At 40.4% G+C, this 13,008-nt stretch overlaps 1 protein-coding gene across 7 annotated transcripts in view; it reads right to left on the minus strand.

Moving 5' to 3' along the window:
• The window catches only part of PLEKHH2 (pleckstrin homology, MyTH4 and FERM domain containing H2), a 55,100-nt gene extending 48,111 nt beyond the window's left edge, over positions 1 to 6,989 (minus strand). For 2 of the 7 annotated variants that reach the window (XM_048296450.1, XM_048296444.1), the window contains exons 1-2: positions 5,941 to 6,030; positions 2,498 to 2,627 (exon numbers count right to left, since the gene is read on the minus strand). In XM_048296450.1, the coding sequence (XP_048152407.1) occupies positions 2,498 to 2,627; positions 5,941 to 5,969 (159 nt within the window). In that variant the 5' untranslated portion in view covers positions 5,970 to 6,030. Of the gene's footprint in view, positions 1 to 2,497; positions 2,628 to 5,940; positions 6,031 to 6,495; positions 6,731 to 6,925 lie in introns of those variants that run through there. The other 5 variants (XM_048296448.1, XM_048296446.1, XM_048296449.1 and 2 more) reach the window with 5 other exon arrangements.
• Between the last annotated feature and the right edge of the window lie 6,019 nt (positions 6,990 to 13,008).

Here is a 13,008-nt window from a genome sequence, read left to right on the forward strand (position 1 = left end):
AAACTCGGTAGTTATGGCTGCTGGAAGGTTGCCTGGAAAGCCATGTCCAGAGTTTAGCCACATTCCATCCCGAAATGCAGTGATCCAGACAGGGTAAAGAGAGAACAGATATTTCTGATCTAACAGCTCTGACTGTGTAAGCATCCAGTGATCTGCTGAGTGCTACAGTAGCCAGGATTGTACTCTTGGATGGATGTTCTCCTCCAAGACTGACGATAATAACTTGCTCTTCTCTGAGCCTTGCTAACTACAATGAAAGACACAGGTAGTTTTCCTTTTTTAACTTTTTTTTTTCTTAATTCTTAAATGAAATGTCAAAACTTTTGCACAGCTCATTGTTCTTCCCAACCCTCATATTCTGCAATACCACTTCAATGAGAGTTTGCCATACAGAAAAATTGCAGCATTAGGGAACAATTAAGAGTTTTCAACTACACTGCTTTCTAACTGCAATATTTTTAGTTATGCCAAAGTAGAACTATTTGGAGTACTAACTGTAAAAATACAATTTCAGTGGAATTTGGTATTATTTGAAAAGTTTTTTATTATTATTTTATATTGCTGTAAATTTTCATGCCTACTTAATGAAAATATGTCTAATACAGAAAATACTAAATTTCTTTATTCCATTTTTTTTCCATCTCAAATTGAGGTTTCATGCCTCCATAGAACAGATAAGGCCATGAATAGATGAAATGAATAGTAATAAATTGCCAAATTTTATTCAGTCAAGAACTGGATGACATAATTGAACCAACTATTGATCTGCAAGTCTGATGTCTGTAGCAAGCAAATTAGTAGAAAATGTAACAGCAAAATTAGGGTGCACATGGATAAATATTATAGGTAAAGAAAGAGTTAAAGTGGCCCTTAAAAAGAGGGATGTTTGATTACAAAGCTGGTGAAGTTTTGAGCGGATCACCAAGGCTGAAAATAGGGAGGGTCTGGTTATTATAATTATTTGGATTTTGCAAAGTGTTTCAAGGAAATAAAGAGCCATGGGGTAAGAGGGAATGTCCCTCCATGAATTAAAAAAAGGGGTTAATAAAAATAGTGCATTATCAGTTACTTCCTACAGTGACCAGCAGCTATCAGGGGAGATCTGCAGAGTTCTGTTGAGGGCTCATTGCTATTCAAGGGAGACATTTGGTAATGGACACTGGGCAGTGAAGTGACAAAGTTTTCGGTATTTTGTTATTCAGGGGAAGAGAAGCTTTTATACAAGCAAGATTTACAAGCAGGTCCTTACAAGACTTAGTGCATAGTCAATAAAATAATAGAAAACACATAATATAGAAAACTAAAGGACTTTGATTAAGATCCTGGAATTAAAATAGGTATCTCCATGAAAACATACTCAATTGTTAATTTTAATTTAGCTGTCAAATAAAACAATGTTAAGCATTATTAGGAAAGGACCGGAACACATCTGGAACTTTGTACATCATCCAGGGTTCTTTGTAAATACAAAGGTATCTGTTTCTTCCTGCTTTTATACTATTTAGCTCTTGCCCCCACTAAAACATAGTAAAATGGGCATGATTCATAGAGGACTAATATGGAGATTAAATGTATTTATGGCTTCAAAGGGAGAATGGATAAATCCACAAAAGAGAAGCATTAACTTACATGTAAAAAGTAGAAGTATTTTCACTTACATACTATCAGTTTATCTGAATTTTACTTTTCTTTCAGGGGGAGCAATTGATGGAAAATTTAGCTCATAGAAGAGTTACTACAATGAAACATTTTAATTAGAAATTTGCTGAAGTGAGTCTTAATGATGACATAGTTCCAATAACTCTCTAAAATGTTTTGTCTCTTGTACTCTTTTAATTGCCTTGTTCTGTTGAAATGTTACCAGGTAAATAAAATGGTGGAGGTTTTATATTTCAAATATGGGCTCAATTATAACTGACTGTTGGGATACACATCTGAATATGCCAAGTGAAATGTTTCTCTTTTGGAAAATAAAGTAAAAATTTAAACAATATTTTTCAAATTAAATGGTACAATAATTTTCAACTTTCTGGGTCCAGAGACTCAGATGATAAGCCATAGTTGGAGATGTGTTCTCATAGGAAAATGAAGTCTGGTAAATTATATGATTCATTAAAGAACACTGGAGAAAATAATACTTTTGGATTTTCTCCGTGATGATTTCTGTGTCTTAAATCACATCTCAAATACATAATAAATGTGTTAAATATTTACTTCAGTGTTGTAAAAGTGATTACTGGATACATATTTTTCTCTGCAGGAGAGTTGCCAGTGTGCTCTCACTTGAAAACGAACATTTTTTCTGGCAATTCTGATGTGTAAAATTCTTTCACAGCATTAAAACATGTATGTTTTCCATATATTTTGTTGTAAAATGCTATTTTTCCCCTTCTGAAAAAATCTCAGTACTTGTGATCCCAAACCATAACATGGGATTGGCCCCCATAATAAAATAAAATAATTTATACATCATTAAAATTCATCTCATGAGACCTACCTTTTCTGCTAATAGCTCTCTGATCTTGCTTGCCTGGAGACGAAATTTCATTAACTGTGACTCCAAAGTTAAACATCTTTCCTTCCAGTTTACAGTACCTTCTGGCTCTGAAAGTTCAGCCATATTTATGCTGGAAAAAGAAAGGGAAAATGTCAAATTCAGTCTTTACTTAATGTCTGACTTTAATATACATACTAACCTATTTTATATAAATCTCAAGAATGCTCCCAAATTTTATCAGTTTCATAAAATTTAGTAAAAGTACACTAGTTTACAAAGGCCCTTATCATAACTATCAAATTCTGAAATCTGTGTCGATAATATTTAGGTTTATTGTATTTTAATTTCTTCAATTATCCTGTGGCTGCAATTATTTTTCCTTGATAGGCAGAGACATCTCTCATATTCTAATCTTCAGTTACTGCATATATCCTTTCTTACTCAGGAGAGTCTCGTAGGGAACTGAGCTTTTGCTTAGCAAAGGCCTTACATAGGTGTAACTGCCTGTGAGTTAGTAGCACATTTGGTTTTACACAAGTTTAATGTTTGGCAGACCACTCTTTTAAAAGTCTTTTAACATTCTTCTGCTTAATCAAAGTTCCTTTAAAACTCAATATCCTTAATGAGATGGAAGGGGGAGTTTCTGATTCCAAATGTAAAGGTGGGTGAGCAAATGGTCTCTAGTGGGCCCCCCCCCTCCCCCCCCAAAAAAACCAATCCTTTTGCATTAGCTGTTGCAGATCTCAGGACATCCTGGTTCAGGCATCTTTCAGTCTCAAATATGTGCTTTTATCCACATTTAACTGCTCATGCCTTCTGGAAACTAATCTCAGTGCCCTTCTGGACAAGCATTGCTGGAAAAATTATTCAGGATGAGAGCTTGCTCATCATGGTTTGAGAAGCCAAAGAAAATCATCTGTGTGTAAGCAGAAGGACTGGGCTCTGTTGTATTCCAAGTATTTGTAGGCAGTTTAACAAAGAGTAACTGGATGGCTGAATGTAACCATTCAGTCCAAGAAGTTCCCTTGCTAAGTAAAGGCCTGGCCTTTACAGGATTCTGGACACTTAGGTTTGGCTTTGAAAATAAAGCCTGAATAGCTCCTAAGTATCCAATTCATCTCAGAAATAACAAACATGTAAAAAACACTATTCAGTGGAAGGCTGCTGGCAGATTACAACAAAGAAAAACTACAAGTCTGAAGATTATATTGCATGTTTGTCACCTGAACAGTGGGACACTGAAGAGGAACAGCAAGCAGCCACTATTTTCAGTGTGATGAAGGAGGCTGATACAGGAAGATTATGGATAATACAGATCTCCACACTGCAAGTCCTGACACAGTTAGGATGGATGAGTAAGTGACACCACTGAGAACCCCCCTCCCATGACTATCCCAGGCCTCCAGAAGCCTAGCTTCAAGCACTTCCCTTCCTCCCTGCATCGGAACAGGCAGCCCCCCTTGAAACCCCTCAGCTGGAGGTGAAAGACCTATGAATTTATCTTCTCCACTGTTTTTGACAACGGGAAGAAAAGAGGAAAAGCACCACAAAACAGATCAAGTAATGAACAGGATTCAAAAAAGTCCTTCACTTTTCTTTGCTACAGTAATATTTGCTATTTCTCTTCTAAATTTCCCTTGTCTCACATAACTCTCAAGTTCATGATAACTAAACAGGTGAAAAACTCTTGCTCAAAACCTTCTTTCTTTTCTCATACGCTAAATTCCTTGTTTCTTTCATTCCATACCTCAACTTAGAAGGAAAACTAGGAAAGAAAAACTGAAGTTTGTAGGTTTTCACCACAATCACTTTTTTGCTTTTTCTTCTTTTTGGTCCTGCAGGCTAGACTTCAAGCTGCTAAGCCAGAGCTTACAACTATCCTTACTCAGGAATTTCCCACTCAGGAATCCCCATGGAATCGCTAGGACTTTAGTATATTATTAAAATAGTTTCCTAAGCCAATCCTACAACACCCACATTCTAAACACAAGCATTTCAACTGCAGTCCTCCTAGGTGACCGAGACATCTCTGGTGTCTTTTGCCATTCTCCCCCATCTTTTAAGCTTAGCAGAAAATTCCCTGGACTGTCAGGGAAGCAAGCTGCTCACCGCTGTCCTGTCCCTAGTCCATGCTCCTCTCTGTTTATCCAGAATCCCCCTGTTCAAGGGGGAAAGGTGGCACTTCCAAGCAGCAACTTCTCCTACTTTAGAGGGAAAAAGTAGTTTCAGCTGCAGATTTATGAGGATTCTGCTCTCTTAAGTAATGAGGAGTGGCAACATACCATTAGACTATTTAGGATATTTTAGGTTTTTCCTTCTTAACTAATTGCAGCTACATGAAACAAAAATGGACGAGGCCAACATCTGGTTAACAGTGGGATTATTTCAGTGTTTGTGGCAGTGAAAACACAAACAGGTCAAGTAATGAAAGAATTTTTGCTTTTTGGTAGGGCGCAATATTACAGGGTGGAGTTAAAAATGTTTGTCTTTCAACAGACAAAACATTTGAGTAGCTGGATTTCTGGCAGTGAACAGTGTGTCCAGCCAAGGAGTTTCTCAATGTCCAAACTCATTAATATTCCACTACATAAACATTATGGATAAAAAGATTGAAAATAACTCTTTTTATTGTGGGTTGTTTGCTAGAGATTGTAATAATTTACTTCGTATCTTCCAACAAGCCAGTGGGTTCTGGAAATATTTACAGGCACATAATACACTGTTTACAATTGCAGAGTGAATGATCTTACTTAGAATCAATGACTTCCTGTTTCTTGTCTGATTCCCCAAGGGAGGATAAAAATGAGTTCATCTTCTCTTGGCTTAATAGAGTACTCTGAATCAGCACTCAAACCTACACAGAGTCCGCCCCTTCTTCCTGCTCCAGTTCCCACCGCAAAGCCCTCCGTTTCCCCTGAGTCTTAAAAAATTAAATCTTTTGAAAAGTAAACTTAAAAAGCACACATTAAAGCCTTAAGTTCTAATTATGTCATCAAAAATTAATTGAGACAAGTTTGACAAGTCTGGAAAGATTAAATTTGTCTTTTTCATTTTTTAAGTTTATAAACCTCTTTCTAGGCTTCAATAAGTCAGAATGTCACATTCTCCCCAAAGGGATTGATATAATTTCCTTTTCTTTGCCGTCTGCTTGGAAATTATCAAAATACATTTCAGAGGGGAGGGAACAATGTTCTAACTTTTTGAAGTATGTTAAAAAATTTACATATTCCTTATCACACTGTCAGTGTTTTTCTCTGTTTTTAACAAAATGCAGTGTTTAACTAAACGTTTCATATTCTGTCCGTATGTTCTGGATGTCCTTTCTCTGCTGGAGAAAGCTTGGTAAGTTCTTCTGTTTCAATAGGCATGGGTTTGTGCAGTACATAGTGGATTCCCTTCACCATCCTAAAATGTTTACTGGCTTAAATGCATTTGGACCATACCTCTTGAATTTCAAGTCCCTTTCTTCCATCTTTTCACCCAAACTCGGCACTTACAAATATTTTTGCTGCCATAAAGATTGGACTGGAGAAGGAAAATGATGAGACACAAAGTGGACCTGTTTAGGAATCAAGGAAGTCATTCTCAGGTTTGTTGCTGGCCAAGGCCCTTACTCACCTCCGAACACTGGTAACTTTATTATCCATTTGACTCATTTTGCATAATTCTGTGCTCTGACAAACTGCTGCCTGAGCTATTTAAAACTTCCATCAAAATCTGATTTACAAATGCATTTTCTGCTGCTTCCTAGGTATTGATGAGGTTGTTCCCATGAAGTGACACAGTCAGTCAGTGCTCACCCACTCCAGCCCTGGGTGCAGACCCCCACAATCCCCCAGTTTCAGGGGCCAGGCTGCCCCCTTCCAGCTCATTAATCCTGCTCGGTTTCCCAGTGTCAGATATGTGCAGCAAACAAGATTACAGCACGCAACATCATTTTACGTCCTTTTCCTGATGACAGTAATTTTTAAGTCGCAGTGTGATACCACACTACGTACCAATTTAATTTCTCGAAATTCTGAAAGCTGGCCGTGTAGGTACCTCAAAAGTATCGTAATCTTGCACGTTTGTCTGGGAGTTGTGTTCTTCTCGCTCTTCTATTTTTGGGAGGACGGCAGGGATGCGGCAGCGGCACTGCCAACGGGACGAGAGGAGCCTTACGGGACCTTACCGGACCTCAGGCACGCCAGTCCCCAGTCACGGGGACCCCGCCTGGGGACAGCCCGGGGTCCTGCCGTGACCCGACACCCCGCGGTGACCTGACACAGCATCACCCTCCGCCACCCGCCGCCCGCCGGTGTCACGCGGGGGGCACCGCTCCGGCTGTCCCGCCGCCGGGAGCGACACCCGCCGGGAAGGGCCGGGGGCGGCCCGGGCGCGGCCCCGCTCGCGAAGGGAGGGAAGGGGGCAAGGAAAGCGAGGTCAAACCTGGCCGGCCGTGGCTCGCCGCGCCGGGCGCCGTCCGGGCTGTGGGCGCTGCCCGCGCCCCTCGGCGCCCGCCCCACCATCCCCGCGGCGAGCGGCGCGGCCGCCTGAGCGACGGCCGAGGCGGCCACTGAGCAGCGGGGCCGCCCCCGGCGGGGCGCCCGGGCGGGGCTTGCGCGGCTCTGCGGCCCCGGCCGGCGGCGGGAGGAGCGGCCCGCAGCCGGGGGCCCTTCCCGGGCTGGCTGTGCCGGCGGAGTGCGCTCCCGGGGCCGGCGCCTCTCCCGCCTGCTCCGGCCCCGACGGCGTCCAGGGCAGGGGGCGCCCCGACGGGGGGCGATGGAACCCGGCTGCAGGGCTTCGAGGGCAAGGCTGGCGGAGGGGTCGCAGGAAGAGACGGCCTGCCTACACTCCTTTCCCATCGCAGTTTTTAAAGTTCCTTTGTGAATTAGGACTTTTTCCTCTTAGTTTCGGAGACGATGTTAGGAAGAAGCATCCGCTTACTCTGCAGTTGCTCGGCTCCAACATTGGAGCTTACTGTAATTTGAATTACACGTCTTGTGAAAGGTCATTTGTCAAGTACAAACCGGAGGGTTGGAACCGTGCGGTCCCCGGGGCAATGCTGGGGATATTACGGGCTAAATGGGTCTCGCTGAGCTGCCCTGTCCGATAGGTAACAACGCACTTTGTATTTGAGTTCCAGCATGGATAAAGCAGCAGGTGCATGTGCTGCTGAGTCGTGCAGGCAGGAGGCTCTTGGTCCCCTCCGGCTGAAAAGAGCTGAGAGTACATCTCAGGTAACCAGCCGCCTCTGTGTCTTCTAAAAGACTGACTGAAGTATTACAAAGTATTTGCAAGAAGTAATTAGTATGTTGTCTGGCACGTAGAGCAATCTTCCTCATACACATGTTGATTTGGACTGAGATTTAGGGATTGTATTTTGTTTGGATTATGATTTATAGAGGCAAAATGTTTCACAGACTCTTCTGGTGCGTAAACGAACCACACTGCACCATTCCTCTGGTGGTTATTTATAATGTAGGTGTGCAGAGTAGACTACTTCTTCACATTCATCTGTGAGTCATTTAAAGCGCAGTTTTTTCTTTTGAAAAAAATTTTTAAAGGTTTTAGAAGCTCAAATATTCCCCATCTGGTTATACACACGATTTCATTTTTTTCCTATTCAGTTCAGTACAGGCTCCAATTTTCCACCCGCTTGCAGTGACCTTAGAGTATCCAAACCACTGAAACTGTTTCATTTGATGGTACTTTCCTAAGTGTTTTATGTATGTTTTTAACACTGGTCGCTGAAAAGAGTGTTAAAAACATGATCGGTTTTATAGCAATTGTTTTCCACCCGATACCTCCTGTTTGGAGTGTTCAAGCTACATTAAAAACCCGTAAGTTGAAAAAAAGCCTTTGTTTTGATTACCAGATTTAGCCAAAAGAATCAAAATCATCGCTTGATTCCTAACGAGAGCTAGACAAAATGATTTAGCACTGGCGTTTAATGAAAACTTTGTCCATATCGTTTCCTTGGATAGTGACACGCTCGCTCTCTCTGGATACCCGCAAGTGTGCGAAAAGCCATTGAATTCAGAGGGACAGAGCTGGGGGAGGCTGCGGGAATGACGTGCTTGGACCGCAAGAGGGAGAGCAAAGCCTGCTCGGTCATTGAGTGTTTCTTTCAGTTTGTTTAGTGGATTGACATTTTCACTGCCCTCTAACTAATAAAAATGCTCTACAGTCATGGAGCTCTCGATACTGATACATAAAGAAGCTTGGAAAAATATTCTGGAAGAAGGAATGGGGATATTCAGGATTTTCTCTCAACTGCCCTTAGCTGTGAAGTATGTAGAGGTGGCTAGAATGTGTGTTCCATTACTGAAGGAAATAGAATTAGAAGTAGAACAGCTGGGGATGCATAGAAAAAAATACAAAAATACAAAATACAACTTTGTTTTGTAAATAGAAAGCAAGGGGTAAAGCCATAAATCTTCAGGCAAAGACACAGAAAACTATTGTACATGTCAGCACAGACTCAGGAAGAGAGTTCTTCCTCCTTGCTGTTGTTGCTGATGGAAGTTACATGCAAGCACTAATAAATCTGCAAATATTCCTGACAGGATGTGCAGAAAATGCAAAACTGATACACTGTACATTGTAGAAGCAAACTGCAAGAGTGGATATTTGCACTTTGGAGTGATCATTTGCTAGCTAGCTCCCTGCAGAAGTGAACCAAAGTCAGAACATTATGAACTATTTCTCTCTATAATGTGAATTCTAAATATTAGCCTCCATGTGGGCTGAAGATGTTCCTGATTTTTTACTGTCTGTAATTGACTTAATACAAGAAAGTAAGTTCTAAGTTCCTGGTTGTCTTGTTAAACAATAACCTCATTTGTTAAAAAGTATCATGAACATTGTATTGCAAAATGTCTACTCTGGAGTGTGGAAGCTAATATAAAAAATGCCACCAGCTTCATTCCAGAGATGATTGAGTTGTCATCAAATCTGCAACTAGAATGTAAAATTTTGGGTTGATGAGACTTTCCTGCGTATGTAGAACGTCATTCTGATGTGCTGGATCAGGACCTTACCCCATCATGACAAAAGGAGCTTTTTCTGGTCCTTTCTCACATAGATAAATATTGCAACCATTTAAGTTTAGGTATTTCAGATTGGTGTGTGTGTCTACAGTTGGAGATATATGCCAGGAAACATCTCTGATTCTAAAATCATAGATCCTACGGTGTCTTCTGTAAGTTTGTTTTTGTGTGGATTCTTTGAAAGGATGACATATATATTTATTTGAGACTTCCAATAGAGAAAAAAGTTCCCATTTTTTAGTTGCAATTACAAAACTGTGATAGAAATAAATACATCAGGTGATGTTCAAATTAAAATATATCTTGATCTTTCTTGACAGAAAACTTTTATGGTATTATTTAAGTGGAGGAGAAGAAGGGAAAAAGATCATTACTGTTCAATTATTATTATAATGAGATGACTTAAAGTGTTGCTGTTTCAAGGCTATGACTTGTCTTTCCATTACAGAAAAATGGCGTTTATCTAAATAACATCTAGTATTTGTGCTTTGGTTCCTTTGAAAGGAAGAATCTGGAGTTACTTCAATTACTAATAAAGGCTTTTTCTACTTAGGAAAACTCCAGTTTATGAGAAGGTCCATGGCTTCCCTTTTAACAGCTCAACCTCTTTTTAATTATCTGGCGCCACAGAGTGGCAAAATTCTATATTGCTCTAAATAATCAATTCCTGAGAGTTTTCAAATGATGATATAATCATCTCCATCTGAAAGACACATAAAATATAAAACATTCTACTTACTGGCACAGACATAGCTCAGGAGGACTAAAATGTACAGCTTAAACATTAAAGTTTCCAACAGTGTGGGTTAAATTATTTCCTTTGAGGACAATTTTCACTGGTGGATGTTGATTTGTCAAAACTATAAAGTCTATGAGCATAAACCCAGTGCTTAGGAAAAAAAACTTCTGATGAATTGCAGAAATATGTTGAGACATCCCAGTAAAAATGGCTGTACCTGGTCAGCCAGTCTGGTATCCAGTCACTTGACTGTTGTCCTCAGACAGTGCTCAGGGAAGCGTCATTACCCCAGAATACTGTCCCAGTCACTAGAGGTTCATGGATGTTGTGAGCCAGAAATTTTATGGTTTGAAAATTTTCTTACTGTTTTTTTTTTTTCTCTCATGATTTAGTCCAGTTACTTTTGAAGAAACATAATTTTCAAGATCCAAAATGTCCTAAGATGATGACCTCTGTAGTTTAAATAATTCATTTAGTTTTGGACGTGCCACCTGCTTGTTTCACTTGATGCCCCTAAAGTTTTGCAGAGACAATGAAAAATGTTAGAAATTTCTGTCATATTCCATTTTCTCTTTCAGAGTGAAGTTACCAATTCACTTTAATGGTTTCACAGATGCCCCTCTCTACCTTTGGCCATTCTTCATAACCTATCTCACACCTCTGGCAGTCCTACCACATTCTGCACAGTATTTGAGGTGTAGGTCTATTTATGCAGCAACATAGCAATGCTTGGTTTTTATTCTCTCCCTAGCAATTTCTAATGCTATGTGGCTTTTTTGGTCTCTGGCAGGATCTGTAGCACACAGCAGAGCACAGCACAGCCACAGCATCAGTAATTCAAGGGTCTGTTTCTCCTCACCAGCAGACGAGGAATTATGAAAACAGAGTGACTTTACCTTTTTAAGGTAGTTAAGCCTCATAACCCCTGCCTGGTGAGTGGTGGTGTGTGAGCTACTTCTGAGTAAGGTATTTTGAGTACTTGGTGCTCTTAGAGAACAGAGCAACTGACATGTGTGGGTGTTGCATCTTATAATTTAATTTCTTTAGATGCCTCTTTGCTTTCATTGCACTACAAAATGTGGATTCTTCAGGTGTTACCTGACAGCTCCCTGGCACTGATGTTTCCCCTAACTGGAAAAACCTGGGGAGAATAAAGCTCTTTTGGAAATGAAAAAGTTACTGGAAATGGTGTTACAGAAAATGAGCTGGAATACATAGAGCTGGAACTGTGGAAATGTTTCTTGAAATTGGCCAGTCTGTAGAAAGAGGATCACACTGAATTTAAAATATGTAGGTATTGAACTGGTCTGAGGGAGCTGGAGACTTTGCTTGCACTAAGTGAGGATGAGGATAATTGTCTTATTTGTCTGGAAGGTTAAATCACTTAAGAGCATTCAGTGTCTCTTTAAGCTGAAGATAATCCAGTATTTAGAGTAGGTCACTGGGACAGGTAGTGCCAAATAACTGTGTCAGTTTCCTAGAAATGGCTGAACGCAAACCAGGGAAAATTCAGTGAACCAACAGCAAAAAACTCAAATTACTTTCTTTATATGTTTGTATGTGGTTAAACCTTTTCTAAATTCTTTTGGCCATTACCATGTCAGAAGTCAGAAGGTGCTGTGAACCATCAGTGCTAAAGAGGGATCCAGAAGTTTGTTGTAAGTCCTGAGCAGACCCAAATGGCTTCTGGCTGCTTTAGATTGTTAAGAAAATCACTGTTGGGTGAAAGTCAATTGGCAAGGAATGTGTTTTGTTACATTTTCCCCTTTTTCCTTTCCACTGTTGCTCTTAAATACTTATGGAAGCATGACTGCTATGTTGAGCTATATTGAGCTGCCCTTTTACAATAGTCACTTTTGCAATAAGAATTTTCACAATGAGTGCAAGATTCCTCCTCTGCTAGATACAACTCACAGACTTGGGAAAGGCTGTCCCCATTTGATAATCTATCACTTGCAAATTATGTACTTATTACATACATTATATTCACGTGGGACCTGGGAGGATTGTGAAAGGTACAGAACATATATGTTGAAACCTTAAAAACAATCTGCTCTGGCTAAAAATCATAGAATTATAGAATGGTTTGGGTTGGAAGGGACCTTAAAGATCATCTCCTTCCACCCCCTCTGCTGTGGGCAAGGACACCTTCCACTAGACCAGGCTGCTCAGAGCCCCATCCAACCTCTCCTTGAACACTTCCAGGGATGAGGCATCCACAGCTTCTCTGGGCAACCTGTTACAGTGCGTTTCCACCCTCACAGGGAAGAATTTCTTCCTAACATCTAATCTAAACCTATTCTCTTTTAGTTTGAATCCATTCCCCCTTGTCCTGTCACTACAAACTCTTGTAAATACTCTCCCTCCATCTTTCTTGTAGGTTCCCTTCAGATACTTGAAAATTTACTAATGTATAAATGCTTACATTAAAAAAAAAAAAAAGCTGGGTTTGGTTCACAATTTTACAATTTTAGAAAATGTGAAAGTGGTGGCAAATTAGGGACTGCTGGAAAGGATCAAGAGATATGGTTATGAGGAAAAAAATGGAGCACACTTTTCAAATTAATTTTATTGGATTTTTGTGAGGTGTTTAGTCAAGCCTCTTTCTGCTCCTTAGAAAAAGGGTTTGTGACTAGAGCAGCTTGATTTGCATTGGATGCAAATTAGCATTTGTTTCCTCTGGCTCTGAAATGTAGTTGGCCCTGGAGGGAGGCTGACCAGTCACTGTGTGCAGCAAGGGC

This window comes from Corvus hawaiiensis, chromosome 3 (genome assembly GCF_020740725.1).
Source record: "Corvus hawaiiensis isolate bCorHaw1 chromosome 3, bCorHaw1.pri.cur, whole genome shotgun sequence".
Classification (NCBI taxonomy): Eukaryota; Metazoa; Chordata; class Aves; order Passeriformes; family Corvidae; genus Corvus; species Corvus hawaiiensis.